Here is a 26,245-nt window from a genome sequence, read left to right on the forward strand (position 1 = left end):
ACATGTACTGAAGTAAAATTTACAAAAAGAATTTACAAAGAGATTTATTTACCAAAGTTAAACTGCACATCCCACAAAATTAATATTTATATGCGCCCATTTTGTTTATCAATTTAGTCTTTCACACAGGCTTATTGCGACAACGCAATAGTGTCATTTGATTCTCATGACTGATTGATAGCCTATCACCACCAGCTTGCAAAACAAAAATCAGCTGCCTGGGAAATTTCGTACGTGCATGCGTGAGTGCGATTTTTGGTTCAAAAAGCAGCTAAAAGAGTGTCACATTTAACTTGATTCAGTGACCAAATACTATTGAAATAGTCGAGGTGAGTGTAAGGTTCAAGTTTTGTAACAAAATCAAGCTTTTAGACGTAATAAAGGACAATTTTTAAAAGTTAAATTTTAAATTTAATTTTCAAATTCATGAATTTTAAGCTTACTGAAAAAAATGAATACTGACACGACTGAACGCCACATTTCACTTTACATGCTTGATGTAATAATTCAAAATGAAGAGGAAAAAATGAAACAACGAATTCTATATCGTGTGTCAATGTGCAGGTCATGTTCAGATGTTAGGGTTGCAGAATTCATCACCTTGCTCAAGTTGCTGGCCATCATAAAAAATGATTAAAAGCTTATTGCGAGTTCCACGATAAGCGCCTTTAAAATAATTCCATCATTATGGAGTTAACAGGAATATACTCAAGTGGATTGAGATCTTCCTAACCAAGAGAAAACAGTGTGTCGTCCTCAATTAGCCAGGACAGGTTTATCACTAAAGTTTATGTAGTCCGAATAATCAGACCCAGAACAAAATATTAATTTCTGTTCTGACATGATCCTGTACTGGGTCTGAACTTAGTTCACAACGTAAACTTGTATGGCTCAAAATTCAGACCGCTCGCCATTAAGTTTACTGCTTTGTGTGTTTTGAAATTTGTTGATGTTTTTATCCCCGATTATTTTAGCTGTGTCGCATCACGTGCATGACGCTAGTGGGTACCAGCGAAACTTAAGAAAAAAAATCACGATCGCCGATAACGATGTGATTATGGGACTTGCATAGGATTACACAGAGATATTTCTTGCCAAAATTTGACCATTTCTAGGTAGCTTGGCCCTACATTGTCTGCGTTATATGAAAAAGGACAGTCTTAAGTAAGTAAATGTGCAACGCTTTTGATGTTTTGATGTTTTGGGAGACTGTGAGGGATCAGAACAAAAAAATGATGGAGCCTATTCTTGACTACAGGTGTAATATTCCTTCAACCAGCTGCCGTGCGGTAACAGTCTTATACGATGGACAGATAGTATCAGTTTGTGAATGAGGACGTCGTATAAGTTCCTTGTACTAGGTCTGAACTGTTTCCATATGAAATCTTGATGGCAAATTGGACAATAGAAGCACATGGTTCTACGTGACAGCTTTTTAATCCCTATTCATGTTACGTGAATCACGCTATTGTGGACCATCCTTCTGATACTTGAGGCGAGTGTTTGGACATGTTTAAACGGTCTTTTGTCTACCTCTCTGTTTGTAAACAAACCAGGAGGTCGAAATTGTCCTCCTCGTCGAATACGAAAGTCAGCGTATACGGCACTAAGGTTATGCACTTTCAGTTTCCCCACACATCTGAATGGGAATTGGATTGCGTACTTTCCCAATGTTTGGTGAGCATATTTTTCCAATATTTTGAGAAGTTGACGTCGAATGTTCTATTCTTTATTGTTTGTCAATAATAATGTCTATTGCCAATAGTATGTTTAAAGTTGTAATTTTGTGTTTTTGATCTTCAAAGATCGGATATTTTTATTCCCGATTCGAATTCTGAACCCTTCGCAAGGGGGCAGAACTTTGACGAAAATGTTGCCTTTTTGGACACTAAAATACATTTGATGATTGATCCTTAATTTTGTCACCGAGTCTTTAATTAGCATGCACAATAAGGTGGATACCAATTTTATATACATTGATGAAATTTTAAAGATTTTTCTTCAAATTTCTGACCTGCGCAAATCGTTAAGGTGGCTGTATCGGCTACGGTGTCATGCTCAGAATTCCTTGAAAATGATATAGGGTCATGTTTTTTGAGGTGGGACCCAATTGTGTCACATCTTGCAATTTGTCAAAAATGAACTCCTTTTTTGTATTTCTGATTATATTTCAAAAACTTTTCACCCAAACTAGTAAAAGTATACATTTTTAGAAAGCATATATTGTCATGATTGCAAATCTGTAAAGTTTGAGTGGATATACAGGGTGTACCAAAAAATATACAGGGTGATTCCATTGAAAATACCGAAAAATTTAATTTCTTTACCACTTCAATATTTCTACATAGTATATTAAATTGGAAAATGAACTTGATATTTGCAATGTACACAGTTAGTCCTTTCATTAAATATATAGTTTGCACTATATTTGTTAAGCCCATTGTGTTATACAGGGTGTGAAAAAAGTTGTATTTTAAATTTGTTAATTTATGTAAAATTTCACTAAGTGCCATTAAATTTGGAAAATATATTCAATATAGTTTAAAGAATTGCTATAATATCAAATTTAAATATCCAATTCCTATATAGGGTGTTCCAAAAATCAATATACAGTGAATAATTAGTAACAAAGGTACATGTACATGTAGGCATATACATGCACAAATAGCCTACATCAATAAACTTTTAACAATAACCAGAGATCAATATGTCATCAGATTAAATCCTTTGACTGTAATAATCTCCTTTGAGAAGATTTATTTTATATTTCAAATATAAAACAATATTGAAATTTATTTCATATGCATGCAAAATTTAAAGCCCATTCTATTGCATGACCCACATTCCACTGCATTAATTAAAAGCTTATTAAATCCGTAATTACTAAGTTTATTAAGATTAACTAGGCAATTATAGTTATAGAAAGTTAAAAATAAGATTAACATTATGCAAATGCATTTTCACTTCTACTAGGCAACAAAGTGCATAAATTTTATTAATGAACACCAACTTCCCATTGGAATTACACAGAGCTCCTCCGCTTCCGGCTCCTCCACTTCCGGCACCACCCCCGACTAATTAACTTAATTAAGCTGTTGTAATTAATTAATACATTTGTTTAATTATATTTGTTATTAATTCATTAGATTAATAATTTATCTTCAAAATAAGACCAAAACCATTTGTTCATGATGAATTTTAGCAAAAATATAGGAATAAGAAGACAAAATGATTTAGCAAAATGTGACAGCACCACCTTTTTTAGGGTCCCAGTTTAAAAAACATGACCATAGAATGTGTGTATTGATGAGAAAACCTTACTTGCCAAGTTTTCCAACAAAGCGTTTTTGAGTTACGCAATTTTTTGTCATCTCAAAATCCCATTGAATTACTACAGGGAAGGGGTTTTGGCACTTTGCCAATTTCTCAAAATAGCAACATTTTTGAAAACAAAGATTTTATTAAAACTGATTTTTCTCTCCTTTATAGCAGTTGTATATAAAAGTTTTAAGTTTCATTTTGCTGCCAATATATCACAGAATAATACAAACCAAGTTTACTTTCTGACTTAGTGTTACTTAAGTATATATTTAACAGGAATGTTGGTACTTTTTTATGATTTTTTTATTTTTTCTAGAAACACTAAATTACCTAAATTCTAGGATTTTTTTAGCCAACAGGGAAGGGTGCTATGGTTACCAAACTTTCAGGGATGGTAAATAAGATTAATATCTAAATTCTCTCGTCAGTTTTTTCCAATTAAGTGTTTCTATTTTAAGCTACAGTGTTTTGAACATTCCTAAAATTAAAAATGGAAAAAATAATTTTTTTTTTTTTTATTAAACACTTTATCCAAAAAAACTTATGATAGAATTTACATATTAAGCTTATTTACCAACCCTGAAAGTTTGGTAAACATAGCTCCTTCCTAAATGGACAAAAAAAATTCAAAAACTGTCAAAATTAAGGGAATTTTCAAAAATAAAGAAAAACATAAAATTGTTACAATTCTTATAAGACTCTTAAAATAGGTGGGGAAAATACTTTTCTTTGTTACGTTAAAGATTTAAATGAATAGACCTGATTGAACAGACACAGGAGCTATTTTTCTGCAAGGGTGTTGTATCCGAGGCAGCTACCTTAAGTGTGTATTTCCCATTGACATCTAAAATGGCGTAAGCCAGTCCTTAATACGTATATAGGCACGGCGTTAGGGTTGTAAAGGGGTGGAAAGTTTCCGGGAATTTTGGAAAGTTTCCGGGAATTTTGGAAAGTTTCCCGGAAAGTTTCCGGGAATTTTGAAGGGCCCGGGAATATTGGGAATTTTCAATTATTGGCTTTTATTATGTTTTTTACTTGTATTTTAATATCTAATCATTCAGGAAGCAAATGGAAAGCAAATTTAATCTTTTCACAACATTATATGATGTTTTCAATCAGATAAGTGCTACCAATGAAGAATAGGTCTTGTTTATATGTCCTTTTACCACAGATTTTCAGTATTAAAAAAATTAAAAAGATTTTCTAAGTCCGGGTTCTAAGTCCAGCATCTTGCATATTTTTATCCTTAAATGTTGCATATTTTGGGAATTCCCAATTACCATTATAAATAGCCAATTGCTATTTCTAAACCAAAAATGTACGCAGTTGGGATTTTTCAATAGCTTTGAGTAACTGAGACAAACATTCCTCTTTATTTTGCCTTTAGAATATGGTAGTCATTTTAATTGACGATGTAACTTGCCATGTCATATAATTGACTTCCTCAATTGAACTTTAAATTGCTATGAAAATGGACAATATTCTTATCATTTTCAGAAACCATAAAATTTGTTAAATAATTTATCAGCAAAAGAGTTCAGTGGAATGATAGACATGTAATATAATAATAAGCATCATTTATTAAGTGCCTTTTCATGTACAAAGCGCTTTACAATACAATACATTATAAAAACACCAAAAATATCATTACATATGGCAAGAATACAAAAACCCAGTAATTTAGCAAGAAATACGATAAAAAGTTTAAAAATACTTAGCGAGACCAGCTCATTATTTAAAAGAGCAGGAAAACATGCAATTTTAAAACAGCTCGCTATGTGGCTGGAGGGCCTATAACATGTTATATGAAAGCACGATATACACAATAATTACATAATAAAATACATAGCGAGACCAGCTCAATTTGGAAGAATATTAGCGACCAACATGCAAAAATGTTTTACAAAAACATAGCAAATTTAAATGTACGCAAGCAAAATACATCAAAAACACACAATAATTGATTAAAGCAGAGGAGCATGCTGCATGAATAAATGTTATAAAGGATGCCAGTCCGGCATAGCAGTTCATGGATAAAAACAAACAAAATACATATAAAGCTCCACAAAACACAATTTTATCGGGCGTGAATAAGGCGGTGGTATCAACCGGGGAATAAATAGGTCTTAAGACCCTTCCTAAAAGCAAGGACAAAGGAGGAATGACGAAGGGAAGCAGGTATGGAGTTCCATAGTCGGGGGGCTGCAGCGTAGAAGGCCTTGTCACCGTCGTTTCTGTAGGTTCGTGGATTGCGTAAAAGGAGACTGTCATCACTGGAACGCAAGTTTGGCCTACCGCATGAATATCTCTGAAGAAATTGGCGAGGTAAGGTGGAATGAGGCCATGGACTCCTTTGAAGGTGATAAGCAAGATTTTGAACTTGATTCGCTGTTCAATTGGCAGCCAATGAAGGTGTTTGAGTAGCGGTGCTGATGGATGTAGTCTTTCGGCTCTAAAAACAATTCTTGCGGCCCTGTTTTGGACTTTCTGCAGCTGCTTACGGTCTTTGGTCGAAATCCCAAACATCAGAGCATTGGCGTAGTCGAGCCAGGACAGAATCAGAGCACGGACAAGATGATGGCAACTTTCTGTGGTAATGTAACGGCGAATCCGGTAGATGTTTCTGAGGTGGAAATTAGCAGACTTAACGACTGCTTTGACATGGTCAGTCATGGACATTGTCTGATCGAATGTCACGCCAAGGTTCTTGATTTTAGTAGAACGCTGGATAGTGTTGTCACCGATTCTGAGAGACAAATTGTCAATGTCGGCTTTCTTGATGTTATAAGGTGAAGCAGCGACAAAGAATTCGGACTTATCATTGTTAAGTTTCAGTTTATTCTGAGTCATCCACGCACTAATTTCATCAATGCAGGCTGCCAATCTGGTCACTGCTCGATCACCGTCTCCATCCACTTTTGGGTTGAGCGTCAGATAAAGTTGGACATCATCGGCATACATATGGTAGCAGATGTTATGATTCCGTATGATGGCACCGATATGATAAGTATACATGCTGAAGAATAGAGGTCCAACAACAGATCCTTGTGGGAGGCCGAAGTCAAGCGTGTGATTAATGGACGAATTATCCCCCAGACAAACCCGGAATGAGCGGTCCTTGAGATATGATCTTATCCAATTCAGGACTGTGCCAGAAATACCAAAAGTATTCGAAAGCCGTTTCAACAGTATCTGATGATCTACAGTGTCGAAGGCTGCGGATAGGTCTAACAACACAACAGCCACAGCCTTATTATTGTCCAAAGCACACAGGATATCCGTTTTGACTCGTAGTAAAGCCGTCTCCGTGCTGTGCTGCTGTCTGTACATAGATTGGAAATCCTCAAGAAGGCAATTGGTACTGAGATGATCTTTGATTTGAGCACAAGCAATTTTCTCCATGATTTTCGAGAGGTACCTGATATTTGAGACAGGGCGGTAGTTCTTAAGGTTGTTTTTGTCAAGCGTGGATTTTTTGAGGATGGGAGATACCACCGCCTCACGAAGTTTTGAAGGAAATACTCCGCTACTGAGTGATTGATGAACGATACTGGCAAGAGGTTGGATCAAAACATTGATATTATCTTTGAGCAACTCCATAGGAATTGTGTCTAAAGAACTAGTCTTGTTAGGTGTTGCGAGCACAATTTTCTTGATATCATCAGCAGAAACAGGCCTAAACTCACAAAAAGATGGTGTGTTAAGGTTAGAACTCTCATCAATTATAGTGTGGGCAGCATTATACGTAACAGGTGTTGCATCGAGTTCATTTCTGATCTTAATTACCTTTTGAGTAAAGTACCTTGCAAATGAATTGCACAATTCAGTCATACATTCTGCATCAGGCAGTTGTCTAGTGTTCTTACTCAACAGTTTGTTTAAGGTAAAGTACATGTTCTTAGTATCAGCAGACACAAGAATATCATTATAGTAAACTTCCTTAGCACACTGGATTAATTTACTGACATATTTAGTTTGCTCAACATAGGCTTCAAGATCTACATTACTCTTGGATTTGCGCCATTTACGCTCACTTCTTCTCCTTTCACGTCTGGCAACATTAATGTCTTCATTACACCAAGGAAGCCGAGGTTTGATACTCCGAGATCGTTGTCGAGGAGGTGCATGAACGTCGAACACACCAGACACGGATAAATCAAATTTATCGAGCATCTCATCGACAGGACCCCGGGCATCAAGATCTCCAACTTCAGATTTAAGATCATTTGCAAATAAAATCGTGTCAATGTTTTTACTGTTCCTAACAATTGACGTAACCCTGAGTGGCGCTGGTTTAATACAATTTAAGGTCCATTCTACCAACTTGTGATCAGATCCTAAGCCTGGCAAAACACAACACTTGTCCACTAGGTCATCTTCAGGACGTGATATGACGAGGTCCAGTATGTGACCATCCTTATGTGTTGGTGAATCAACATGTTGGTGAAGACCATTGACGGTGAGGGCATCAAGAAACCTAGACACCTCTGGCTTAGAAGGTAGATCAACGTGAATGTTGTAATCCCCAAGAAGAATGGTTTTTGTCGGAGTGAGACAAATTTCATCTAAGAAAGCTTCAAATTCACACAGGTAATCACTCGTTTTAAACCCATTTTCCTTGGACGGAGGGGGACGGTAGATTGATATTATTCTAAGTCCAGTTTTTTTGACAATTACACTGGCATGTTCGAAGTATGTTGTACTGATGCCTGTAGGGGCACTCTGAAGGCTCAGTTGGGTTTTGTGAACAATACCAATACCGCCATGCTCATTACTTTTTCTGGGGAAATTCATAAATGAATAACCGGGGGGTAGCAGTTCGCCTATCACTACGGGGTCGTCTTCAGCAAGCCAAGTTTCACGAAAATGTCAACATCGTTTTCAATGATGTTTTCGCTAATTGCCACAGTTTTCTTACGGACTGAGCGTGCGTTCCATTGTCGAATGTTAACATTTCTATCATTTTGTCTTTGAAATGAACGCAAGAACTTGTGATTTACAGAAGACTGACAATGGGTGGGTGAAACCAGTCTAGTAGTTATGAGCACGGGGATGGGTTTTGGTTCAAGGTTCTGTAGTCGTGATTTGCGACCACCTTTCTTTCCACGCTTTTTCCAGCGCTTAGTTTTTCTCATAGGTTTTGATTGAGAACTTTGAAGCGGATTCTGATGAAAAGGACAAGGATAACGGAGAAGATTTAACGAGTCCAGATGCCTGCATAATTGTGCGGAGATACCACAGTCAACAACGGCTTTTGAACCCGGGGGTGTCGTTTCCAATGTACGCAGGAAATCAGTGGAATAGGAAACACAGTTATCATGATGGTCGATATTATATATTGTTCCCGATAAATCATCCGAGCAGCCAACATAGTAATTTATCGTGTTCATAGCACTAATCGGGGTAATCACATTGATTGAATTATCGATGATTTCGATCGGATAGGAAACACAGAGATACACAGTACTTGCCCGATGCGAAATTTCGCACAGGAATGGTGAAAACAATGTCCACAAATTGCAGCAAATCGTCACAAAATTATGATTCAAAATTAACATGCTGGTAATCCTTGGGTACAATATAACACGTAGTAGAAAAATGAAGTGATCATACAACCACCATCAGAAAATATCGGCTAAAATGTCGGAGCGATCAGAGCAGCCATCACAGCGCTTGATCAGTCCTACTTTTGTACAATCCTATCAGGTATTTACAAAAAATCAAAACATGTTTTAACATACTGTATAAAAATTTCAAAGAAAAAATTTGGTAAAATCATAGGAATAAACCTGTTGAATTCTGCACCTTGAAGATGATGAATTTGTAGCAATAGAGCTGACATCTTAGAGGTGTTTAATTGCATCCAAAAGTTGAAGAAGCATTAGGAATGGAGTAAAACAGTCAATTAAAAGAAAGAAATTAACTTACATCAAAAATTCATTTGGTGATTTTAAAAAAACATTTGATTTAAATCACACCAACCCTGTTGAATATGAATGCTGTAAAACTACCAAACGCAAAAAAAAATGTGTATGTAGGCCTTTATCATGGTACATGTGTATTTTGGTACTGAACAGACGATATTAACTCCAGTGCATTATCTCATGCAAGATCTTTGTAGTTCACATCTTATGAGCTATGCACTGAATGAGAGTTTAAATTTAGTATTCATGATCAATTAGCTGGTAGCTGGTAACAAAAATGTTGATAGTGCTAAAGTATTCTATTACTAAAATAATAGTTCAAGTCTTTATGTAATATTAGATTTAAGATAATGAGTATCCCTTCAGAGTTGTGGTTATTGTTCAAAAACTCATTGTACTAGTGTAAGATGTTTTACAGAACAAAAAACATAACGCAGTAAGATCCGGTCATGCTTGTTGTTTTCTTTGATAAAAATGGTTATTGATCATTCTTGAAGTTCTTTATTATGATTGTATGCTCTTATAAATTACTCCAATACCCTAATCTACGCAGTGACTGCCCTGTTTACACTTTGATTTTTAGATTTGAATGAAAATTCCCAATATTCCCGAAAATTCCGTTAATTCCCAAAATTGCGGTGGAAATTTTCCACTCCGAAAATCCCCGGGAATTTTACCACCCTACGACGGCGTATATAGGACTGGAAAGCTAGTCTATCCTCGATGGTATTCAGTCTACTGCAGCAGAGGTAGATTCCAGGGTGCCAGGGCACTGTTATTGGGCCGATGAGCTTCCTAGTTTTCATCAATGACCTACCTAGCTGTGTGAGTGCTGGTACAAAGTCAAAGAACAGACTCTTTGCCGATGACACATTCATCTATCGAGAGATCAACTCAGTAGAAGATCAGATCATCCTTCAAACAGATCTTGATGCAATATATCGTTGGAGTCAAGACTGGCAGATGACTTTTAATACCGATAAATGTTTCAAAATTTCACAACCAAGAAAACCATCAAAACCTCTCCATCACATTCTCATCCGTACCTAGTGCCGACCCCCGTAATATTATGCTGACTTTCGTATTCCAGAGGAGGACAACTTCGACCTCCTTGTTTGTTTTACAAACAGAGGTAGACAAAAGGCCAGTCAAAACTGTTCCGCTTGTCCAAAACTCAAGTACGGTATCAAAAGGATGGTCCACAATAGAGTGATTCACGCAACATGAATAGGGGATTAAAAAACTGAAGTAGGACCATGTGCTTCTTTTGTCCAATTTTGCATCAAGATTTCGAATGGAAACAGTTCTGACCCAGAACACGATCATGTCAGAATTTCAGAAATTAATATTTTGTTCTGGGTCTGGTTATTCGGACTAATCCGTACCTTGTTCTAAAGTTTTGTGACAACCTACGTTGGAAAGAGCATATATCTCACATATAAGTCACAAATAGCTGTAAGAAGATCCTGGGTGTCGTCAGAAGGAACTTCAAAGCTTGTCCTACATACATCAAGTCTCGCGTCTTTGTCACTCATTCAACCCAAATTGACTTATGGGTCGGCAGCTTGGATCCCTTCCACAAATGAAGAGAGACACCAGCTAGACATGATACAGAGGTCAGCTGCTAGGTTGTGCTACAACAACTACTCCAGAGAAGCAAGAGTTATGCAAATGCTCCAAACCAACTTGAATGGTCAAGTTTAGATACCTGTCACCTTATTGCCAGACTTACACACAATCTCGTCGACATAAGACTGGCAGAACCACCTAGCTGTCCACCTCACCCGACCAACATGAGTGACCAGACGACACCCTCACACCACCCATCTTCATACATGCGAATTAGAGTCAACTCAGCAACCTACGCAAATAGCTTTTTTCCATGGACAATTCCACACTGGAACGGACTACCCCACGACATATTAGACATACCAGACTACGGAAACTTCAAGACCGCCATTAGGGACTACCTCAATTAAATTTCGCCAAATCCATTCATAGGTCATTGGTTTGTACCAACTCTGATGTGATGCGGGTGCCCACTTATTCAGAGGATAACGTGAAGTCGTGAACGTCCAGATCCAGATTGTTGTTATTAATGTTAACATGTCGTCAGGAATTAATTCATGAGTTCCTCTCAACATGTCGACAAGAAAAATCTTTGTGCGTGTTACTGTGTTTTCTTCACTTTTGGAGAAATTGTCTTGAGCATGTTGAGTGCCCATCTCAAATTTTCAAGTTTTAACAGAAATCATGATGTACTTTTGTCTGAAATATTACAAACTGTCATGTAGGAATAACCCCGGGAATAACAGGCAAACCTTAGTTAACACATTTGCTATCAGCCAAATTGGTCCAAAAACACAATACCGGTTTGGGTTGCGGTTTTGCTTTTATTGCCATATTTTTATATTCTCTTGATTTATTCATATAATATTCTTTATTTCTTGCTTTTTTTTATGGGATTAGGGAAGGGAAATTGAAAAATGGAATTTAAGAATAAGGGAAATATTAGATGAATAAAATAAATTTGTTAGTAATAGTAGAAATAAACATGATCAGTAAACAAAGTATAATTCAATAAACTAATATGATGAATAAAATACATATTTGTTAATTGGTGGTTATTTGAATAACTAAATAAATAAAAAGTTAAGAAATGAATAAACAGGAAGAAACCAATAAACGAAGAATGGAAGAAACAAAGAAACACTTCGAAAGAAAACAACTAGAGGAAAATTGCAAATAAAGAAGTTAAAAGTAGGAATATTATAAGAAGCATGTAGGCCTATTGATGAATTAAAATATTAAATGTGTAAAATAAATAAATAATTATAACAATAATAATTCATAACAAGCATTAATATTTGTGTGATAAAAAAATTTCAAACAAACATTGCAACGTTACAGGCCTATATTGATGTGACACCGATTTATAGGCATAATTTGATAACGTAAAAAAAATCAACATGAAAAACAAATCAAACTAATATAGGCCTATAAAACACCATTTTGAAAAACGGAAAAAGAAAATAGCACAAGCCAAAGTTTTGCATAAACTTACGGCAGTAAAAGTATAAATTTGCAGTAGACCTTTCAGGAAAGTGACAAGAAGTAAAACAAAATGCATGCTAGGCCTATAAATCAATTTTAAATATATAACAGAAAAATTCTTGCTTCAAAATAAGTAAAGTTTTGGCAAATCAAAATGTATAAATTGAAAATGGTAGGCCTATAATAGGCATACTTTGCGAACTTCGGCTGAAAATTAATATCTCTTTTAAAACATTTAAAAACACAAATCGTTAAAAAAAAATCGTTTAATAGGCATATATAACGTTATCATGCAAAATATGAAAAAATAGGCCTAATTTGATAGCAAAACATGTCATCTTAATGATCTAACCACTGAAGTAAACAAAGCAATGATATAAGTTTTGTGGGAAAACAAGCAAACAAATAAACAAAATAAAAATGTTTGAAATGAAACAAACAAATAAACCAAGAACAAGAACTGCAAATAAAACACACACAGTTGATGAGATTGTTAAACAGGAGCACGAAAAGAATTAAAATATTATAATAGAGAACAATAAATAAATGAAACAAAATGAATCGGAAGTCTCACAGTTGAAATATAGGCCTAAATGATAAAAAATGCAAAAGCACGATAAAAACAAAACAAAAACAAAGACGGCAGTAGAACCACAGACCCACTGCACAGCATGCATCAATCAATCAATTATAAAACCAACTCATTCCATTCATGGCGTATACAAGCAGTAAACAAGCATGATACGCGTATTTGTCATCATCAGCGCGTATTTGGTAGATATACGCGCCCGTCCCCAGAGTGTTCGAACTCATAACAGGGTGCGGTCAACGACCTTTTGGCAGCGTAGTCACCTTGAAGTTCGCCGACTGGGCACCGAGCAGGCGACGCATGGGGCACTGGCTACGGGAGTCACTTTGATGTGACTACACCGGAATCTAGTCGGTGGTGTACATCATGAGTCGCCGATCGCGGCATCGAGCAGGTAACACATCGGAGGCTAGCAGTTGTAGTCACTCACGTGATGACACTGCTGCATAGTACCCTACTGCCTTGTTTCCGATGTAGTCACTCTCATGTAGTGACTCTGTCGGCCACCATAGGGTAGGTTATTCTGGAGTGACGGCGGTAGTGACTTCCGAGTTCCAGTGCGATGTAGTCACTCTGTCGCCAGGAATTTTGCAGTGTAAGATATGTATACTATAGGGGGCAAGGACTACAACTACTGCACTGGAAATTTGAGTATTACATGAATACAAATTATCAATTTTCATATTAAAAACACGAACAATCATGCAATTTTTTTAGGTCAACCTTAGGTCTAGGTCCTGAGACACTACAAAACCAAAAAATTTAAAATTTAAAAAATTAAAAATTTAAAAATTTAAAAATTTAAAAATTTTAAAAATTTTAAAAATTTAAAATTAAAAAGGGCAGGGTATTTCCTGCCCGGTAATCGTAATCTCGGCGGGTACCTGCCCAAAAATCCCTAGTTTAGCGTGTACATATTTTCACTTCAGCTAGTGTAGACAGTTTAGTAACCGAGTTCTTTGCATAATTCATTACAGGTAGATCATGGAAAGAGAAGAAACTGTAAGAGCATCTCTGGTTCAGTTCATGGGCAAACATCTTCCAAATACATGCATACAGTAAGTTGTCATATCCTGGACCTAACTGAAAAGTTAAAAGGCCATTGTAATATGTTGGGTGTCGGGTGTACAACCCCTGTTTGTGTTACTTTTCTATTTTGTCATCCTTGTCTGTTTACAAACAGAGAGGTAGACAAAAGACCTGTCAAATCTGGGGTGACTTTGGACAAGCATAGGACAGGGTTGCTTGATAAAATCACATGAACGCTTCAACAGGATTAGCTGATTTTGAGTGCTGGGGCAGCAATTTTGAGAAACTTCATAAGATTGTACTGATACTGGACACTTCAATGATATATTCAGTACAATACACATTTTCTTTGAGTTTGGAGCAAATGATGGGCTCTAGCATCAAAAGCAAATGTTGGGCTCCAGCATTGAAATTAACATTTCATTATGGACCACAATGGCAGCATCCCAATGGCATAGTTCAATAACCTCAATTAAACACTCATGGTGCAAAATTTGACCTCGAAGATTTTGAGGATGAGTTTTTGTACCCATATTTTCTAAGGTCATTCAATGAATGTACAAATGTATTGGGGTTAAAGAACTGTGCCCTGGTAGATGAACATGTTGTGAATCCTAGTGTTTGGTGGGTTCCAGAAGTGATCGGGGAGCTCCACTGCCACCCACCTCAGGCCAAAAAAAAAGAAGGTTTGTCTCAAAGCTCGCGCCCGCATAATTTGTAAAATCGAGAGATTTGAAAAAAAAAAGAAATGCAGCATTTATTTTTTATTTAAAAAAAATAAATAAAGTTTTTCCGGAAAAATTCAGCGAAAATCAGATTTTTTCTCAAATTACCATAAAAAAGTAGGGAATAAAAAAAAAAATCGCATTTCGCATTTGTTTTCACACCACTCGTGAGCTTTGAGTCAAACCTTTTTTTATTTTGCCTTACCTACAATTCTACCTACAACTCTGTGTATTAACAAAGTCCATGTACCGGTATTTATGAACAAAGTGTTCATCAATATTGTTCTCCCAAAATTTAGAGACATAGATGACATAGTACTGAACTACATAGTTGGAGTATTGGAGGATCTTGGCACTGAAGACAACTTTGATGTTGAAGGTTTTGTTGAAATGATGGACGCATATATACCGGGGTTTGCGGAGCTCAATAGGTGAGTGATATGTGGTCTCTTCCAATATATATACCAAGATTACTAAAAAGCACCAAGGCAAAGTGATCTGGTGTTTTCATGGATTCATGTATATTAGGCGAGAGTCGGAGAATCAATTCTTGCAACAATTCCCCTTAAGGGGGTACTACACCCCTGCCCAATTTTGTGCCTATTTTTGCATTTTTCTCAAAAATTATACCGCATTAGGGACAAGTAAGATTATAGGGCAAGGACTACAACTACTGCACTGGAAATTTTATTTCAGCACAGACAACAGTTGTGGAGTTACAGTCAAAAATGAGGGAAAACCAATATTTGATCAATAAATCAATAACTAATTGCTTTGAGTTGCTGAATTTTGAGTACAGTAGTTGTATTCCTTGCCCCTATAATATACATATCTTACTTGTCACCAATGTGCTATCATTTTTTGAGAAAAATGCAAAAATAGGCACAAAATTTACCAGGGGTGTAGTACCCCCTTAACTTGGCATAGATCAAAATGCCCTTTTAAATATTGTACACAAACACTAGGTGCTATGATGTATTGTGAGTTGAGTGGGACAGTGGGAGTAATTTTTTTTCTTTTGGGTCACATTAACTATCTGTGGTATTTTTTATGGGGCAATTTATTGGTTGTTTTATTTAAGCATTATTGCAAAACAGTACAAACTTGTTGTTTTTCTATTGTCCAGTATCAGAATTTCATTTCACAGTGAGAGAATCAATCTTGATTCTTGCAGAATAAATTTGCGGGAATCATTTGATTCTTGCAAATCAACTTATCTGTGTAAGCGAAAAAAGTTTGCGATTCACGCAAATCTGTTTACGAAAATCTTTGCGATCTCGCCGAAATTCTGACCCTGATTGTCTGCAATCTGTGTAGTTAATATTGTTTTATTGATTCTTCAAGTACATTATGCTTCAAGTTTCAGGATTTTATATTTTTTGTAGAAATATATCTTTGTATTGTAATTAAATTAATTATTTTGTTTGCTTGTTCCTTTTCAGTGATCAAATTTGTGAGTGGATGTTTGAGCTGGCGGATCAGCCTAGTAAAGAAAAAGGTACAGTTTTATTATCTTAACACCGTGAGAACTACCCCACCTGCCGATTGGCCAAAATGAATATTGTGTCCAGTTTTGAACCAATCAAGGATGGTATTAATAAGATCATCTGCAAATGCAAGTTAACCATAAACAGTTTAAAGCCTAGTTATAATTGGCAATTGAAATAAGCATTGCAAGTTATCAACCAATCAGAAATGCTGTTAGATGACCAGTAGTGTCCAGGGGGTTAATACAAATGTATATGCAAAATATTTGAAGCTGGTAATCTGCAAGAACACTATGCTAAAGAACATTATATTTGAGTTTTGGTGTTTTCACCATTTGTAAATTTCCAATAATTCATACTATACTATGTCTCGTCTCAAGTTGAGAGTAACGCCATGTTGGATTTTGTAGTGGCAGACTCAAATCAGTGTGTTTACGCTGTTGCGTCGCCAGCGTACGGACAAATTGTCCTGCTGCGTGTGTGTATTCATTACGTGCGATTTGAATCTGCCACTACGAAATCCCACATGGCGTTACTCTCAACTTGAGTTGAGACACAATTTAGTATTAAGATGTCATAATTCGTCAAGCATACCGTACACAATCCCCCCCCCCATGAGGCAAGAAAAAAATGGTCAATGTTTACATTGATATAACATAAAATTTCCTAATTCTTCAAAGTTCCAGGTATGCAATGATGATCATCAATTACTTTAGGCAAAGCCTCTGCCCCTTTACATACTCAGTGACCAATGGGATGGGTCAACTCGACCATCTTATTGTCATGATCATTTATCATCCAATCAGCACGATTGTTCATCACTTCTGGGTTTACGCTTGATGTACGACTCATAACTTCTTCGATTTTAAAATTAAGCTTAGCCTGTCAAAAGCAGTTACAAATGAAAGGCATTGAAACATGTTTTTATTTTATTTTCACTCCTAAAAGAAAACACCCCACCAGACACCGGGAAAGCACAAGATAGGGACAGTGTGGTTGCAAATATCGGGCATTGAACACAGTGAGAGTGACACTAGATGAGAGGCTACTAGAAGAGAATGACGTAGACAAGAGTGACCAGGCATGTGCAGAACCAGAGGTAATATAGCTGAGTTTGGCTATTCCATCTAAAATCTTCCACAGAGGGAGTATGAGTTTTAATAGAATAGACAGTTGGGTAACTTCACTGTGAATTTTGTTCATTTTGAACAATTCCAAGTAAAACGAAGTTGGTTTACTCACGTTTTAGTGACGTTTCACCACTACACTAGTGGCTTCTTCAGACTGGCAACTTATCACATCTGACTGCTTGCTTTTATAGGCAACAGGAAGCACCGTAGAGGGCATGATGAGTTGGTCAAAGATGTTGTTGAGTGAGTAGGCCCCCTCGTCCTTGTTTAGAGTGTCTTGTCCTTTTCGGCGGATCCAGATGGCTTCTTTCAGCCACCTGGTGGTCTTGTCTGCTTCACGATCAATCACTTTTGAGTCCTTCCAATTGATGGAGTGATTTGTAGAGGCTACATGATCAGTGATGGCGGATTTGTGAATGTCTGTGACAGATGATTGGCGTTTTGCTCGAGTAAATGGTTTGGATTCAAATTTCTCCACCTCTTTCTGATGCTCTTTGAGTCGGATACCAAAAGGGCGACCAGTTTCACCAATGTAGGAACTTGGGCAGTCACCGCAGGGTATTTCATAAATGGCTTCCGCTTTCTGTTGAGGGAGAAGTTTATCCTTTGGATGGACGAGCATGTTGCGGATGGTACGATGCGGCTTCATGGCTGTGGAAAATCCGTGTTTTTTAAACACCCTGGACACACGCTCGGATACGCCCTCTATATAGGAAACCACAACCATGCCTTTGGTTTTTTCACTATCATCTTTTCGTTTGGAAGAAAGTTTTGTCTTAGGAGTGGATCTGTCTTTTTGACTTTATTGATTGACCAATCCGGGTAACCGCGACGTGGTCAACGCCGCATGGATGTTACCCTCCTCTTTTTGTCTGTCCGTTTCCTCGGTAACAAACGCGACCCTCCTGTCTAGCAGCGTTCTAACAACACCCAGCTTGTGATGTAAAGGGTGGTGGGAGGAGAACTGAAGATATTGGTCAGTGTGCGTTTTCTTGCGGTAGATACAGAGTTTCACTGATCCATCCGGCTTTCTAGTAATTAAGGTGTCGAGGAAAGGAATCGAACCGTCTTGTTCTTGCTCGTAAGTAAACTTGATACTGTTGGTAGGGTCGATGGAATTTAAGTGTTCTGTAAGGTTGTCTACTTCTCCTTTGCGTACTATTTCCAAGTGAGTTGGGTAACTTCAATTTGAAATACTCACTCCAGTTGTGGAAGATATAGGTAAAGCCATAATACAGAGGGAGTATGGGTTTCAAAATGATTAACTCTGACCAATTACATTTGAAAAATGTACTCCCACTGTGGAAGATTTTGGAAATAGGGGTAGTGTGGATTTTAAATGGAATAGTCCACTATAGGACGAATCCAACGAGCCAAGTCATGTTCAGGATTTGGCCGGCCATTTTTTGGGTCCCCGCAGCACCTAACTGGTGTTGTGACTGCCCAATTGGGTGGATTAAAGCCGCCCCCCCCCCCTCAAATAAATGCCCCCACCACCAGAAGTCAGTGTTTCTAGTTCATAGTTCGTCATTTTAGCGTGAGTTTTAAGTTTACCTAATGATTTTAACGGTAATTATCATTCTAAAATTGACCTTGTATAAACGCCCCCTTGGGAAAATGTAATGCCCCGCAGCGTTTACTCAGAGCCTGTATGTCTCAAATTTGGCCCAGTGAAAATTATATTTGGCCCACAACAATTTGCAATGCTGTATTACAATTACTCAATTTGAGGAATTACTGAGACAAAACTGAGTCAATTTTGGGGAGAAATGCTTCATTTGGCGCACTCAATTTCCAGAGAGAGTAAACACTGTGCCCCCGGGGGCGTTTATTTGACGAAATACGTTAGGAATATCTTTAATCACTCTCCATTTTCCACATCTCCATTTTCTTAATCTTTGGTATCCAGGAGGAGCAAGAGTGTGAGGATGACCAGATTAGACTACTACTAGAGATGTTTCCTAGTTCATGTGTAGTGGAAGCTCACAAGTGTCTCACGATTGCACAAGGTGATATGGAACATGCAACACAACTCATGCTAGACAGACAGGCGGATGATTCATATGCAACGGCTCCTAATCAGGCAAGTTTATATCGTTTTGTCAGGGACTGTCTTCAGGAATTTGCAGGAGAGCATTAAATAGCTCTTCTGGAGCCTTCAAGGAGAGCTGTTTTAACTGTGTAAATCATTTACAATAGAATGTAAGGAGAGAATGGTCAACTAAGGAGAGCTTAAAATCACCCTCCTATGTCAGATTTAAGGAGAGTAGTAGAGAGTGATTGCTCTCACTCTCCTCAAAAGGAAGTCCCTGTTTTGTACGTCTTTATTTTTAACTCGGCATTTCCCAAACTGTGAGTAGCAACATTTTTAGTGATCGTGGGCCATTTGTAAAAGGGTCACAAGCAAAACCTTGAAAAAAAATCATGAAGCTAGCATTATTCACATAAACATTAAACATCAATGAAAAAAAAACACCCTGACTATAAATTATGTTTTCTAAAGCTGCATCGTGTACCTGAAGACAAAATGTTCTCACGCTACACACAAGTTAGCAATAACCAACTTTTGATAATGTTGAAGGAATTTCAGGTCACGTTGCATCTTATTTTGTAATTTGTGAAGTAAGTAATGTAGTAAGTTTAACAATCTGGATGACTCAAACTTTGGTTTCATCTGTCCTCCACCTGTGTAAATATCTTTGGATACATATTGCTATAATAGTTTGTGGGTAGTGACAAATAACTCAGGCAAAATTGAGTTGTTTGTTTGGGAATGCTGATTTAACCAGATAATTAAGGGGGTACTAAACCCCTGGCCAATTTTGTGCCTATTTTTGCATTTTTCTAAAGTTATTAGGTGTCACAATTTGCCGATTTTAAGCGCCATTTGTGGCTGAACCACTTTAGGGGTACCTAAAATTCTGTTGGGGGTCTAGAAATTTCTCTTTTTTTGAATTGCTCATAGACATTGGCACATGGTTAATCCATTCTGAACATAATTAGGACCTATAAGTGCACTGTGACATTATCATGGGTCCTTCAAAATCAAAGATAATTTGATTGAACAGTACGAAGTGCTGATTTTGACCCCCCCTGAAATCCCAACGAAATTCGAAATCAATCTTTTTGGCATTAGGCATTTCAGACACAGCCAGTGAGTGACCACATTCAAAAAGAGGGTCACAACTGATTTAATTAAGAAGAAAATGCCTCTCAAAGAGAGCGCTTTGTCATTTGGACACTTTAAATTCCCAATTTTGGTCAAGGTCGCCAAACTTAGATGGCCCGCCATTCGGAAGCGAAATTGAATTTGAATTTTTTCTTGTGACCTCACCTAGGGGTCCATGAAAGGTATCCCTGAGCCAAAGGAGAGCAAAATCCAAGAGGGTGGGTGTACACTCAATCTGTTTTGACATGGACTGAGCCATTGGTGACAGGTAAGATATGTATATTATAGGGGCAACGACTACAATTACTGTACTGAAAATTCAGCAACTCAAGGCAAGTAGTTATTGATTTATTGATCAAATATTGGTTTTCCCTCATTTTTGACTGTTACACCACAACTGTTGTCTGTGCAGAAATAAAATTTCCAGTGCAGTAGTTGTAGTCCTTGCCCCTATAATATACATATCTTACTTGTCGCCAATGAGAAAAATGTAAAAATAGGCACAAAATTGGCCAAGGGTGTAGTACCCCCTTAAGTCTGAAGAATGTGGGGAATCCAGGAAAATTTTACATCTGACCTTTGAATAAAAGCATTTTCAATGTGAACGCTGCTATGCCTGGCATCCGGTGTATGTTTGACCTGTTTTTGGTCGGAAGCTAAGAAATAACATTTCACACCAGAAGTGGTAGCTGATGTTTACACCGACCAGAAGTGATTTTGGTGGAATTGGTCGGCATAGTGCTAGGAGTAGACTAGGTGTGGACACAGAGTGTAGGAGTAGGGAAAATGTTAAAAATGGAATTTTTATCAATGTTAACATAAGTTTACACCAGGTGTAACTCAAATGTGAACATAATTTTAGTCATATGTGGTAAGATGGTAATTGCTATATGATAACAAATTATGAGTGTGTTTCATTTTATGCGTTATCCCATGTACCCGACTCATATAGGTTCTAAAGTATCAAGCCACACAGCTTTTAGAAATGTTTCCCTCAGCTAGCGAGAGTGATGTCATCAATTGTATAACAGAGTCACAAGGGGATATAAACAAGGCTGCCAGAATGATGATATTGGAGCAAGCTGAATCCACCTTATCAGCATATAATGCAAGTTGCTGCTAGCTTCCATGACATTCTTCACCATGATTCATTTTAACACATCCCATAAACTTAAGTACTTTTTGCCTCATAACATGAATGATAGCCAGTGAGAAGATCCAATGGACCACCGACAATCCTGGCAGAAAGTTGTTGCCACACAAGCCAGCATTGGTGTTAAAAGCATGCACTTGCCACTGCAGGGGTAGCGCTAGGCTGCATTTTGGGGTCCTGGAATCACCAAAATAAAGTTTGGTCCACCTATTTTTCTATTTTCTTCTGCAGCGCTTTGTTCTAGTGTTACCCCTGCTTGCCAGAGCTAAGTATGTGATAGTTCCGCATTACCTTTGTATAATAGTTGAAAAAGTGCACATTCAGCTTACACTCTCCCCTCCCACCTCCCTCCCCCCATCTCTCAATGTTGGGAGCCTATAATGTAGAAATGATGATGTTGTTGTCCAAATCAACACTACAGTAGGGGAGCGTGGAAGGATGTTGGCCAATTAATGTTTTGGTGTGGCAACCTTTTCCGCCAGGATTGCAGAACCTCTTGTTCACAGGCATAATGCTCTATACAGTAGACCATGCACAGACCATGGTGAGGATTTCAGTTCTAAATCTTGAATGCTATTATAATATATACAGTATGGCATTTTCATTGGCTATCTTTCATATTAAGAGAAAATGTTATTATATTATTTCATTACTTGTGTCATGCATGTTCAGATCATTTTTTCATATCAGATTCATAATTCATGTTTTGTTTCAAAGTTGTACTAATCTTGTCATTACTTTCATTTTTTCCCAGAATTTTTATCACAACATTTATAGTATTCAAGTGTAGCACAATATGTTTTGCTAATAACTGTTATTTTTATTTTTCAGAATTATTGTGGTTGAAACAATGTTCAGATGTTAATTAATTAATGTTGCAATTGTGGTGTGATCTGTGAAAACCCTTCAATTTAGAACTCTTTTTACAGGTTCTCATTTTGTACCTGTGACTTCAACATCAAAAGTTATGAGCAAAGGATTGGAAGGAAAGAAAGAAAAAGACATCTTTATAAATAGGATAAAGTGAAATGTGAAGGTTTTCACAGATCACATCACATATGTGATGCAATCAAGCTAAATGAGTCTGATGTCGATCAAAATCATCATTCAGTTTTCAATTTCATTACATGAGCCATTCTCAGAGCTTTCTTTTGCTAAAATTCCCATCATAATTAGACTTACGGTTCCAGAGATATGGTAATTTTATGGTAATTTTAGTGTTGCTCAGAACAATAAAATACAAAAGAAGTTGAAATTACTATTGTTGCCTATATCTCAAAATCAATATTTCTGACATCAAACTCGTTTTGCTTGATCGCATCACATACCGTATTGTTTGTAATAAACGAACGCTCCCCCTCTAATAAATGCCCCCTCCAATTTTTCTGTGAAAAATTGACAAAAATTCCATGCTATATCGTGTGAGAAACTTAAAACTGGCATCAGTCAGTCAGTCTTGTCAGGGACGATCGGTAAATTGCATGGACAAAACCTGTTATGAGTATGACTCACACTTCCATCCATTCCATTGCCTAATTATGGTAGAATTTCACTAGATTCTTGCTCGATGATGTACTTGCGGGTGTAATTTTGATGTACTTACAACGAAAATGATATTTTCTATGGCCGTCGCCATTAGTATAGCCGTAAATCCCTCTTTTCTACAGGAGCACCATCGGGAAATTTAACCCGATTTTAAGTTTTTTTCACTGACAATTCACCTTCAATAAACGCACCCTTTAAAAAAATGCAACGCCCCCAGGGCGTTTATTACAAACAATACGGTATGTGTTCGGTTTATTTCCCACCAACCAGAATCTGTTTGCTCTCTGACTTGTACTGGTTACATGTATGTATCGCAGATCGCACAAAGTTTTAAAATTACTTGATGTGTACAAGTCATGAAATAGATTCTGTCCCAGTATATGAAATACTGTCTGGTGGTGAACCAACTACCTGTTATGGTCATGGTTTTAACTTTCAGGTTCCCAAAGGAACTTGAGACAGAGCTGTCTCAGTGCTTGTCCTCGGTCATGACTCATTTATAAGACAATCCCTCAAGTCAGATCTTTGATGTTCCTGTTGCTGAGAGCTTAAAGTCATCTCTCAAAGTATACTTTTGAAATTCCTATGCTTTAAGTCACTTACTTAGTAAGTTTTGGTTAATGTCCATGTATGATAATCTTAGTCAATTTAAATTTTATGTTTCATTTGTTTGTTTTACTACCACATCATCATAAATATCATTGTCTAATAATGTTGTGTTCTGACACTTTGTTTTTGAATTTTAAGAACTAACTAGGAGTTCTATTGAATTTTAAGAACTAATCAGAACAATTTTATATTTTATTTGTTTTAATCATTTATTTTACTATCACATCATCATAAATATCATTGTCTAATGATAATTGTCGGGAGCACGGTGGCGGAGCGGAACAGGCTCCGACTCATAATCGGGAAGTTTCGGGTTCGAGCCCCGGCAATGCCATCGTGTTGTTCCCTTGAGTAAGGCAAAATCTTAATTACTCCTCTCCACCCAGGTGTATAAATGGGTACCAGCATTCTGAAATGCTGGGAAGGTAAGAGACTCGCTGTGGAGGATGTGTAGCGATCCCCTATTTCATTACATGGAGGAGTCTGTCCCAATTGCCAATGAAAGAATGATGGGCTCTCCGATCACTGTTTATACAGGATCGTCTCCTTTATATTTTACAGAACACTTATGTTTATAATTCATCTCATCGTTTGTTTATTGTTGAATTTGACACCAACAGGTGAAAACCAGAAAACCAGCGCACAAAGATGACAAGACGTTAAAGGCTTCCATCCTAGATAAATATGGATATGTTGATACAGATGAAGACTCAAGAGAACACAAACCCACTGCACCCAAAGAGGTAGGCACATTAGGGTAATGCATGGCTATCACATGGGTAAAGCATGGCTATCACATGGGTACCTCATGAAATTGTAAGTGTCTATCCTAGATAAATATGGATATGTTGATACAGATGAAGACTTAAGAGAACACAAACCCACTGCACCCAAAGAGGTAGGCACATTAGGGTAATGCATGGCTATCACATGGGTAAAGCATGGCTATCACATGGGTACCTCATGAAATTGTAAGTGTCTATCCTAGATAAATATGGATATGTTGATACAGATGAAGACTCAAGAGAACACAAACCCACTGCACCCAAAGAGGTAGGCTCATTAGGGTAATGCATGGCTATCACATGGGTATATGACTGTCACATGAGTAGGTCATGAGTTCGCAAGTGTGCATTTGTTAACGCGGATGAAGTTGGACAAAAATATAGACCCACCCAACAAACAATAGTTGTCACATGGTTATCAAAATATATTGAAGGTATACTTTATAAAAGGGTTAACAAACATAGGGGCAGGAAGAACATAGACTCTGAAAAAGGTATTGATGTAAAGCTCTATAATTGCCCTATATAAATTTTGTGGCATTTTTTAGTATGATTGATTTTCCATTTATCTATCTACTTTTGCCTGAACATCAGAGTTGTAACCCGAGTCCTAGTAAGTCCTAGTAGTTGAGTCCACAGTCTTATATAGTTAGGATTTGACTAGTGCCCATCATTTTCACCGAAACTGCCTGTCCAAAATTTGATGGTGAATTATAAACCAGTCCTCTGCACCTTATTAGGTGACTAGCTATTGCTGTAAGGCCAAAAAAAAAGGTTTGTCTCAAAGCTCGCGCGCGCATTTGTAAAATCGTGAGATTTGGAAAAAAAACAAATGCGGAAATTTTTTTTATTTCAAATTTTTTTTTATAGTTTTTCCAGAAAAATTCAGCGAAAATCAGATTTCTTTTCTCCAAATACCATAAAAAAGTCGGGAATAAAAAAAAAAAAAAAATCACATTTCGCATTTGTTTTCAAACCACTTGTGAGCTTTGAGACAAACCATTATTTTTTTTTTTTGGCCTAATCTGAAAATGTTAGTCTGATCCTTTTTGAGTTTACTGAACTTGAAAACTCACCATTATATTTAGAATTCAGCATATGTCAAAGATATTAATCTTGCCTGTTGCAGGAGGAAACTGCCTGTCCAAAATGACGGGTAAACAGGTGGCTAGCTAAGACACTGGCTAAGTCCATGTTCATGTTGTCATATTACAGAGTAAGAAAAAGATGGTACGCTACATCAACAATCAAGCAGTCACTACGAGAGGTGAAAAATTTGTAGAAGTCAAGAAGCCAGAAACGGAAGAGATGAAGAAGACATATATCAACCTGAAACCGGTCGCAAGTATAGATTTCACTAAGAAACCACAAGTATTTTGTCTCATTTATTTATACCTTGTCTTTCAATTTATTTATTTGGGAGGTATCTCTGCATGTTGTCAATGATGTGTATGGGTAGCAGCTTCTGCAGGTTGAAGAGTCAAGTTGTCTTTAAATAAGTTGGTTTGAGAAAGCATACTTTTAGTTATGATACAAATAGTATGTTTATTTTTACCGATACCATCTTATCCTTGCCTTAAAATGGCTGTTTGTGCAGTTTGTACACTTACACGTCATCGGTAACATGTAGCGAAATCTCCATATTGTCAGCAGTAGATGCGGGTAGTATTTGAGTATGACCGATAGGTAGGAGGTATTTTTTACGTAGAAATCATGATATCTAAT

At 37.1% G+C, this 26,245-nt stretch overlaps 1 protein-coding gene across 1 annotated transcript; it reads left to right on the forward strand.

The window, feature by feature from the left end:
• The first annotated feature begins 207 nt into the window (after window positions 1-207).
• LOC140165837 (CUE domain-containing protein 2-like) lies at window positions 208-25,966 on the forward strand. Its single transcript, XM_072189158.1, is given in 11 exon segments — window positions 208-329; window positions 13,866-13,946; window positions 14,942-15,073; window positions 16,085-16,140; window positions 17,078-17,118; window positions 17,121-17,228; window positions 19,169-19,342; window positions 21,381-21,536; window positions 24,356-24,478; window positions 25,736-25,856; window positions 25,859-25,966. Coding segments are annotated over 10 exon segments (1,008 nt in total). The 5' UTR covers window positions 208-329; window positions 13,866-13,872; the 3' UTR covers window positions 25,882-25,966.
• Window positions 25,967-26,245: the final 279 nt, after the last annotated feature.

Source organism: Amphiura filiformis, chromosome 12 (assembly GCF_039555335.1).
Source record: "Amphiura filiformis chromosome 12, Afil_fr2py, whole genome shotgun sequence".
NCBI classification, from domain to species: Eukaryota; Metazoa; Echinodermata; class Ophiuroidea; order Amphilepidida; family Amphiuridae; genus Amphiura; species Amphiura filiformis.